Source organism: Cynocephalus volans, chromosome 1 (assembly GCF_027409185.1).
Source record: "Cynocephalus volans isolate mCynVol1 chromosome 1, mCynVol1.pri, whole genome shotgun sequence".
NCBI classification, from domain to species: Eukaryota; Metazoa; Chordata; class Mammalia; order Dermoptera; family Cynocephalidae; genus Cynocephalus; species Cynocephalus volans.
In genome coordinates, this window is record NC_084460.1 from 98967698 (window position 1) to 98978891 (window position 11194).

Sequence of the window (11194 nt, forward strand, 5' to 3'; positions counted from 1 at the left end):
AACATCTTACATTACTTCTAATTCAAACACCATTTTAACACCTTTGTGAAAAGAGTTCTTATCTCATTAAACATATGAATAATTGAGTATATGTTTAAATAACTGAACTACAAAGTTGTATTTGGAAATTGATTTTAAAAAGTACATTTTAAAAAGAAAATTGATAAATTATGTTTTTAAAACTAGAATTTTATTAGAAAATATTCTAATAAGTAGATGAAATGCATTTGTAAATTAGAATGGTATGCAGCTCTTATCAAACTGCATATGGGGCCATAATTTACAATTCTTAAATACAATTAAATAAAAAGCAGTGGACTGTGTACTTTTTATCTTTTATGATAAAATGTGGCAGTGCACATTCAACAATAGAAAAAGTTAAATCAACCCGCCCCCCTCAAATCCTTCTGCTGATGGTTTTTTCTTTAACCTAGTGAAAACACTTCAAATGTTATGTCTTCTTCTGAAAGATGAATATTCAGCATACTATGTCTGACATGAAGATCTGGAAAGAGTATGTCTAAAGTGATATTCTGTTTTCTGTGCCTTCAGAGTCACCCCCAGGGTATTAACAAATCCCTAGCCTCCGTAGTTGTATGAGCCTTTAATAATTTTTTTTCAAATAAAATCTGATTGAAACAAAACATACAGAGCCATTTTGAAGAAGGGCAGATGGAGGCAAATTGGAAGAAATATCTCAAAAAGACAGTATAGAGTCTGATGGAGAGTTAAAGAGACAGTTGGCCCCATCTGGTTGGCACTGATAATAATACAATTGTTTACATGCTCCTTGAAGAAAATATTCGCAACTCTTTACCACTAGTATTTACAACTTCTCTTCTCCTTTCTTACTGCCTCTTTGAGACTCTGCACAATTTATACCTATTGATCCCTAAAGCTGGTGCCAGTCAAAGCACACAACTTAGGTCCACCTCTTTGATTCACTATACCCTGGAGGTGACTTTGTCTACCTTCTCTTGAGCAAAAATGTCTCTATCTCCCTGTTTCTTGAGTTGTATCTGGGTTTTTATATACATGTCTGAAGTATCAGATGTCATTGTTTTACAACATTATTCAAAGATCAACTGAAACTCTTTGTTGATTTTTCCGTAGGACTTTTTCAACGAGCAATAGCTCAAAGTGGAACAGCCCTTTCCAGCTGGGCTGTTAGTTTCCAACCTGCAAAATATGCTAGAATGTTGGCAACAAAAGTTGGTTGCAATGTTTCAGATACCGTAGAGTTAGTGGAATGCCTACAGAAGAAGCCTTACAAAGAACTTGTTGACCAAGATATTCAACCAGCCCGATACCACATAGCCTTTGGACCTGTGATTGATGGTGATGTGATACCAGATGACCCTCAGATATTGATGGAGCAAGGAGAGTTTCTCAACTATGATATAATGTTAGGAGTTAACCAAGGAGAAGGGTTAAAATTTGTTGAAAATATAGTAGATAGTGATGATGGTATATCAGCTAGTGATTTTGACTTTGCTGTTTCCAATTTTGTTGATAATTTATATGGATATCCTGAAGGCAAAGATGTTTTGAGAGAAACCATTAAATTCATGTATACTGACTGGGCTGACCGTCATAACCCTGAAACCAGAAGGAAGACATTATTGGCTTTGTTTACAGACCATCAGTGGGTGGCACCAGCTGTAGCAACAGCAGATCTTCATTCAAACTTTGGTTCACCAACATACTTCTATGCCTTTTACCATCATTGCCAAACTGATCAGGTTCCGGCTTGGGCTGATGCCGCCCATGGAGATGAGGTTCCCTATGTCCTGGGAATCCCCATGATTGGCCCTACAGAGTTATTTCCTTGCAATTTCTCCAAAAATGATGTGATGCTGAGTGCAGTTGTAATGACTTACTGGACAAATTTTGCTAAAACTGGGTATGTACCTAAGGAATAAAGTTTGCTATAATATTAATAAAAATATTCTTTCAAGCATTTTAAAATAATACATATTTAGTTCCCCAATAATTAGATTAATACCAGCAATATATAGTATTAAGTTTCTTTGTTAAAAATTAATTTTGTATTGTATTTCAAAAAGTCTTAGCTTTATTAGTTCTTGCTTTTTAGAAGCTTGTGAAGAAAGACTTTTGTATTACTCAACAGTTAAATATGTTTTTGGTTTTTAAGTTATACAGGTCATTATTATTGCTGTTCAATAGAAGCACATTGTTTTATAATGCTTTTTAATTCACAATACTGTATGATTTTTGATCCTTCCACCTACCTTGTGAGGTAGGTAGGTCAGGTATTATTTATCCAATTTCAACAGAAGAGACCTGAGGCTCTGAGAACTTATAGATGTTTATATGTCTGGTATGTAGCAGTACCAGGACTCAGACCTTCATCTGCCAATTCCAAATCCCAAGTCCTTTCCACTATTTCATGCCATCTCTGCTACTTTACCTTGGAGACAACTCATATGTATATGAATATTTAAATGATTTTTTTTACATCTTATGGTAGATGGTAGCCCATCTCTAAATGGGCAAAGAGAACAAGAATGTGAGACTTACTTGTCTTATATTATCACCCATCTGAAAAACTGCCTATTAGAATTAAATTTCTTTTTTTTTTTTTTTTTTTTTTTTTTTTTTTGTCTTTTTCGTGACCGGCACTCAGCCAGTGAGTGCACCGCCATGAGTGCACCGGCCAGTCCTATAAAGGATCCGAACCCACGGCGGGAGCGTTGCTGCACTCCCAGTGCCACACTCTCCTGAGTGCGCCACGGGCTCGGCCCAGAATTAAATTTCTAAACTGACCCAAGTTGATGTTAAAACACAGTCTAAAGCCTCTTCAATTAGATGTTCAACCAGTACTATTTTGATTAAGAAAATGAATAAAACAATTTTGTTCTCATAATTTCTTTTTTCCTTCCTAGTGACCCAAATCAACCAGTCCCTCAAGACACAAAATTCATCCATACCAAACCCAACCGCTTTGAAGAAGTAGCATGGACCAGATATTCACAGAAAGACCAACTTTATCTCCATATTGGATTAAAACCAAGAGTTAAAGAACATTACAGAGCCAATAAGGTGAACCTCTGGTTGGAGCTGGTACCTCATCTGCATAATCTCAATGACATTTCTCAGTATACCTCAACAACAACTAAAGTGCCATCAACCGACATCACTTTCAGACCTACAAGAAAAAATTCCATACCTGTCACATCAGCCTTTCCCACTGCCAAGCAGGATGATCCCAAACAACAACCGAGTCCATTTTCAGTGGATCAGAGGGACTATTCAACAGAGCTGAGTGTCACTATTGCAGTTGGAGCATCACTGCTGTTTCTGAACATCTTGGCTTTTGCAGCCCTGTATTACAAAAAGGATAAGAGGAGACATGATGTTCACAGGAGATGCAGCCCTCAGCGCACTACTACCAACGATCTGACCCATGCACAAGAAGAGGAAATTATGTCCCTTCAAATGAAGCACACTGATTTGGATCATGAATGTGAATCCATCCATCCACATGAGGTGGTTCTTCGGACCGCCTGTCCCCCAGATTACACACTAGCTATGAGGAGGTCACCTGATGATGTTCCCTTAATGACGCCCAACACCATTACAATGATTCCCAACACTATACCAGGGATCCAGCCCTTACACACATTCAATACATTTACTGGAGGACAGAACAATACTCTGCCCCATCCGCATCCCCATCCCCACTCACATTCAACAACCAGGGTATAGCCAGATGAGAGAAACTATTTTTTTTTGATGGATTGCAGTATAACATTACTGAAGATTCCTTGGCTTTCAACCTACAAGACTCTTACTATTTAAATAAGAAGGAATAATATGTGAATATACATATCAAGAACTTTGGGGGTTTTGAAAAATATGAATTGTATATATATACACAAATCAACTTTAAAGACAAATTTCAATTGCTTGAAGCAGTTGTTCTGAATGATACTTTTTCATTCACATTCAAGAATTAATTTTTTGAAGATTTAAGTTACATAATGGAATTAGGCATGTGGAACACCAAACAGGAAAGAACTGTGTCTGAAATAAAAAAAATTAAAAATAAAAAAACAGCTATGAATATGCACAAGGGACACACCAATGGAATGTCAGATAATTTTCACCAGTTTTTATTTGGAGCTGTTTTATTGTGTAGACCATATTTACATATTTGGATAAGTATACAAAGCACCAATGCTGTTAATGGCCTTAGCAGAGGCTCATGCTGAAATTTGCCAGTAAAACAAAGAAGTTTAAAGACTGGCAGGTACAACATTATCACATAAGTGCTGTCAGTATAAAGTTGTGGGGATAAAGGAAACTGGATATTTTTAGCACGATGTGCATGATAATTTCTATGCTTGGTGGCTGTGCTGCTGATTAAGCCGTAATTAAAATTCCTCTCATCCCATTGGAGTTTTTAATAGAAGCTTCCTCCATCAATTGGCAGAACCTAAAGAAGATTTTAAGGGGCAAAAGAAATTACAATAAAATAGTTCATGGTAGTTTCAATAATAGAAGGTATTAGTTATTAATGGTATTTGAAGAAACTATAGGAACAGTGGTGAATACTCGCTGATCTGAATCCCAGAAAAAAAATTCCTGTGTTTTTAATGTTCTTTTCATTGCCATCTAAATAATTTATAGAAATATAGCCCTCATTGGACATGTATTACAGGATCTACAATTTGCTGTGGTTTTCGTTACTCTGTATTTTGTTTCTTTTGGTAAGGTGAAGTGTGTCCAAAGAGTTACTTGCAACAGTCTTTTATGATATGAGGATGCCCCCAATATTACCACACTGATTACAGTTCTCAGTTAATTGATTTACTCATGTTGCATGACAAAATGTTTACTAATAATAATTCAGCATAAAGTTATGGCACTCTTCACATCACCTATCTTTCTCACTGAGGTCCGTTCACTGGAATTTACTCATGTAATCTCAGTAGAGTACAATGTAGATGCAGAACCTAGAAGAGTCAACACCTGGAAGATTTTAGTCTTACACGTTATGTGTGATTTTAAATGAATATTCTAAGACCACAGGAAACTCTTCATCCCCCTGTTGTTTACCAGTAACAGTATATCACAGACCTTTCCAAATGTTTGTATATGTAATCAGATGTACATTTATATTAAAAAAAATGAGATGGACTTAAAGAGCACATCCTGATAAATACTTTCTCTCTTACCTGTACTATATTTCTATTAGACTAAAGTTATGTGATTTTTTTTTACATTTTTTCAGATGACTAGCAATTTTGATAGTTTGTAAGATAATGCAAAGAACTTTCTCTGACAAACTAACTGCAGTAACAGAAACCTTTCTTTCCAGTTACTCTTTTTCAAGAATGAAAGCTTATTATACAAAAAAAAAAAAAAAATTGTATACTACTTGATGGAAACGACTTTGTACATCTTGGCCATGTCACTGGTCATTGCGTGAAATAAAGATAATCTGGATAATGACTATTAGTTCAATGATAAGAGACATGATCTTTGCTCATTAAAGAGCTAAAATGTTTATTGCTGTTTTGTCTTTTTTTAAAAAAAAACAACAAAAGAAACATGACTGTCTCAAAGACGCATTTTTCTAGACCAGTCGGGTTTTTGAAGACATATAGGTGACTTCTACAGAAAACACAAACATGTATTTAAAGGCAAATCTCATCTGAGAAGAAACTCATGAAACTTTAACATTGTGTTTTAACATTATGAATTTGTAAGCTCCAGGAAATCAAGAAAAATATTAGCTTTGTATTTTTAAATACCTCTTATGTGAAGGTGTTATAGAAATAAAGTGCCAATTGTTTTCAGTTAGACACATAGGTTACAATTATGATCATCAAAGAAAAAGATCTACTGAAAGTAAATGTGCAATATTTTGTGAAACAAAAATAGCTAGGTTCATAATATAAGGGTGATTAAACTATCATAAAGTAATGGATAGAAAATTATCCTTCCAAGAGAATTTAAAAGTGCTGAGCAGGACATTAAACTGAAACTAAAAGATAAAAATCTATTTCAAGGAATTTCTTTGATTATAGTTCCCTCTCCCAATTATTAACTGTCGGTAAGTTGTAGATATTGCTCCATGATTTTAAATAAAAATCTCTGTTAGAAGCGAAAAAGTCTTCAAAATCCAGAGTGGTCTACATGTAGTTTTTGCCTGATGTGGTTATGCTTTTAGACTGTGAACTGCCAATGGAAACCAATAAAAATAATTGTTTAGCATCTGAAATCTTATTTAATCAGAAAATTATCTTTTACTATATTAATTAAACAAAAGATAAAAACAGAAACAGAAATGACAGCAAAATAAGATATGAATGAGTACTTTCATATGCATTACTTCACTTGACCAAACCAAACATTCTGTTTTAATGATGGCCATATTTATATCTATCTACCTGTCTGTTGCTCTACAGTTATCTGTCTACCCATGTATATCGTAACTGACATCTACTGCATATTAATTTAGGGAAATGACTTAGGAAAACAAAGCATGGCCCTATTCTTTTCTCTAAATTAAGGTAGTATAAGCTTTTCAGGAAACAAAGCAACCTACATTTTATTGCTGTTCTGAAGTCATGTGATAAAATCATTGTGAATGAGTGTTAGTTGCTAGTTTTATAATTACAGCCTCTAGTTTTCAGAATGTAAAATGATGTCCTATTAAACAGAACATTAAGAACTGTTTTTAAAGCTGAAACGTAATTTTTAAATGCAAGAAAAATTTTGAATATTGTTATTCTATTTTAACTAATGTGTTTAAAATGTATTTATTTAGATGATAATTTCCTTTAGAAAAAAAATAAGTAACTAAACTAAAAGAATATTTTTGGAATTATTCATTAATTCATATTTTCATGCCTTGGATTAAATTGTAAACAGGCAAGATTGCTTAGAATTTATACAAATATTAAGCCAAACGTACTTTATTTCATTGTTTTGCTATTGCATAAAATTTCTTCCAAATGTTTATCAACATGTTAGTGTTTTAGAGTATGGGGTCAAAAATATAAAAGTGACAGAATCCACTGTTTTAAATTTCTATTTAACATGTTGACTGTAAACAAAATCTAGTTAACTCCCACAGATACATAACCAAGTTTATCATTAATTTTTATGCAAATTGGAACATAACTTGCTAAAGCATTAAAAGTATCCAGTTTGGAGACAACTTTGCTGGCAGTTCAAAGCAGAAAATCTAAGTATAGATTATTTCATTCCGTATTTCAAATTTAAAAGTTGACCAAACCAATGCTTTAATTCAGACTCCTTGATCTGTACAACATGAAAACAGCAGCAAAATTTTTTAAAAACTGTCAACCATACATGTAATACTGAGTAGGAAAACAGGGTGGCAGTAATTTTTTTTACAGAACTGAAATGCCAAAACTCAACTATTATATCTATAACATATTCTATAACAACAGTTATTTTACCTGTTGGCATACTCATACTGACACACATATTAATGTCAATAAAAGATACGAAGAATGTGGTAAATGTGTTCCAGCTTTAAAGACACTACTGCATAGAAATTACTGGGATTCTTTTTTTCAGCGAGTTTCACTGAAATATTTTCACAGGACAAAATGATGGATGGAATTCTTAGGAAGCTGTCAAACATGGCAGTCCTTTTACGTTAGTAATTTTGTTTTCTTCCATGTTATTGGTTCAAAGTACTGGCCTTTTCCTTCATTTCCAGTAATTAGTTGTTATAGACTATCACTTTTTAATGGGAGTGAAAATTAGATAATTTGGTCATACTTGTGAAAACTTGCTCCCAAATAAATTTAATTAATGGGCACTTCCCTGCTGAGATCTTGTTATCATTCATTTAATTATCTTGTCAAGCTTTACTGTTACCACAATTATTTTGACTTTTTAGCCAATAAACTAAGGGAATTTCTCCAATAGCCTTATACCTCTCCTGCACTTGATATGATAACAACATAAGCTTCAGATTTCCATTGGAAGTCTCTAAAGAAATTTCCTAGCCATGTGAAACATTTGGTGACCAACTTGATTTTTTTTTTTTTCATAAGCATTCTGATTTGACTTTATTCTGGCACATTGCTGTATTTGTATGCAGGCCAGAAATAAATTCTATTTGATAGGTGTTGTAGAGAATATAGACTGGAATAACCATGTGTAGGGCTTAAGTGCCTTTTTCTCCTGGGATCTTATTTATAAAACTTACCATTTTAATTTTTAGATTTTGATAATTTCATTTAAAAGGTGCAATAGAATGACTATGTTATAAATTGCCAATAAGAAAATCTTATTTAGAAATTATTGCATTTAATTCGATTTCCGTATGATATCAAATGGGTCCATGACTCTTGGGAATGAATGAGGTGAATTTTTGGAAAGTGAGAATGAATTTGGCATCTGATTTGAAGATTCTTAAGAATGGAAACTTAAACCTTAAAAATTTTTCCAAATAGGTAAGCTTAATTTAAAGGAAATATGAAGTTGCTAGGAACAAGCATAAATTAGATGGGTATATAATTTTTTCTAGTCAGCCATTATATATACTATGTGGTGTATATACCCTATATACTTTATTATTTTATAGAATATTTATGATGGTTCTTCAGACTCATATATTTACAAATGACATTGTATACCTCCCTACATATGTACTAATGTAACAGAATTTAGTCCTGTATAGAAACTCAAGCCAAAGTGCTAGCAGTTTTGTGTTGAAATGAATGATAACAATTAAAGCTTTAAAGAAATTTGTAAAGGTACAGTAACAAAAACTCAGCAGACAAATTAAAGCAAAGGGATCATTTTCAAATGTCATTTCCTGAGTTGATATCTATATTAGATGATGTGTTTAAAAGGATTTTAGCATTTTTGATTCATCTTTCTTCGTACTCATATCATTTAGCAAATTAATGGTACATATGTTATGATTTTTGTAAAAAAAAAAAAAGGCCATTGGGTTGTCATGATTTAGTTTGTGTTTGGACATCCATGGCTTTCATTAAAAACACATTTATAATCATGAATAAATATTTCCATGCTTTTCTAGTTGTGTTGACTATTTTTAAACTCAGAAATAATTTCTTCTGTTTGTCACACACTAAAACATTTCTAAGATGAATGTTCCCTTGTAACTTCCTTGTATTGCCCACACATGTGCTGACAGTTCTGATTTGATGGAAATAATGATATTTTATGGTCTGTTCACTCCCTGGTGATTTCGGGGAAAGAATTTGGGGAGCAGAGTTTGGGAACTTGTACACAACTTGTCAGAAAACAGAAAGAGAAAAGAGAGAGGAGAAAAAAAAATGGAAGAGGAAAGAAAATGGAGGAGAAACAAAGAAAGGAAAAGCTCTCAATTTTACATTAATGCTTTTCCTCCAAATAGTTTTTTTCAGATAGAGATGTATGACAGTCTATAAAAAATAGAGCAAAGGGATTTAAATAAATCCCTTTAAACCATAAATCTATTGTCCTGAGAGTACGAAACTGATAACATTTAGAAAGATATAATAAATTTAATCCTTGATCCAAGTATGGTCAAACTGTGTCATTGGAAACAAAAAAAATATCTAGAGTGACATATTTCTAATCTTGTACTACTAATTGATAATGATCTTGATAGGCAGTACTAAATGAAGTATGGTCATCTCTCCTTATATAGCCCTAGATAAGAATGTAAGAAACACAAATAAGACATCATAGACGTTTCCCCATACGTGGCCTAAAAATCAAATGTCTCCAGATTGGTAAAAAAAGAACTGGCAATGCTTTTCGGGTCTCTGCAGCGACATATGGCAATCAGTACCAAATAAATTAAACAGTTAAAATATATATTTTAAGAGTTTTACCTTTCTATAAGAAGAATTTTGATGGTTTTTAGGATTATGTTGTTTGATATGATTACATTTTCTTCACATCTTTACATTACCTCACAGTTTACAGAAATGTTATTTCTGAGTTCAAAAAAGTCCCAAATATAATCTGTAAATGTTCATATGAAAGTAGTAAGTGTCCTAATTTGAAGTACTTCCTATTGCCCCAATTCTGGAGAACTGTCTCGAATATCTAGGTTAAAACATTTTTATTCCCCCTTTGCCCTCAGAGCTGCCTTCCTCTACACTCCAGGCGATCTTCCCACCAGTGACTGTGGCTTCTATTTCCATGACCTCTCCCACTACTAATAATACCTTCTCCAAGAGTAGGAAATTTGTGAGGAAAGTCCTAAAAGGTGATCTAACTAACTGGCACCTTTGGAATTGGCTTTCTCTGTTCCTCAAGCAGATTACAAGCTGGTGAACATTAATCAAGTAATGAGACAAATTAGTCATTCATTCCTTCAACAAATAGTGCCCACCATGTGTCAGACAATGTGGTGGGTATCAGGCACACAGGTCAACTCTATGACTGACCCAGTAACATAGAACTACTGTCAAACTAGGAATAAGTTTGAACACTTGGTTTGATTCAATCACTTTCTATGTTTTCCACTATGGCAAAACATTGCACAACCCCTTGTTTTATCTATTTTATATGACTCAAAATAGTATTTGTTGAGTTCAGAGCAGTATTAGTTGAATTCTATTGAGCAAGTCCATTAATCAAGGCAGGTGATGGCAATCTTTCCCAGTAATAAATATAATCACATCTGAAGTCATGCTGTACTATGTCAAAATAAACCATGGAATATAAAATTTCCAGTTTAAAGTTCTTTTATACAGCGCCTTAACTGATTCCTTAACCCTCTCCAACAATCCCAACATGTGGTTGTGAACACTATCATTGAGTATTGTCATGGATCTATAATTCTAAAACAGCTTGGCTACATTTGGACTACTTGGAATTTCTTTCTTATATTGATCTATTGTTCTTTTTTTTTTTTCTTTAGTCTGTCGTAAAGTCTTCATCACCTGATTTGCTTTCAAATATTTGAAGATAGCTATCATATCTTCCATGAATCATTTTCTCTGTTCTTTGAATATGCTTCCAAGCCTAAGTTTCTTAAGAAGTGTGATGTTTAGGATCAACCATAATAAACACTTAGGTATAGTTGATCTCTGCCTAACAGAGCACCACTATCACTCTCTTCATCGTAGAAACTGTATTTATTTCAATATGGCTTATGACAGCATGACCTTCATTAGTGGCCACAGCATACTGGTAAGCCAGATTGAGACTTACTCCC

General features: G+C 33.5%; 1 protein-coding gene across 6 annotated transcripts in view; it reads left to right on the plus strand.

Moving 5' to 3' along the window:
- NLGN1 (neuroligin 1) overlaps window positions 1-3729 on the plus strand; it is a 662017-nt gene extending 658288 nt beyond the window's left edge. For all 6 annotated transcript variants that reach the window (XM_063104964.1, XM_063104971.1, XM_063104980.1 and 3 more), the window contains 2 exons: window positions 1114-1903; window positions 2907-3729. In XM_063104964.1, coding sequence (XP_062961034.1) covers window positions 1114-1903; window positions 2907-3729 — 1613 coding nt within the window. The remainder of the gene's footprint in view (window positions 1-1113; window positions 1904-2906) is intronic.
- Window positions 3730-11194: the final 7465 nt, after the last annotated feature.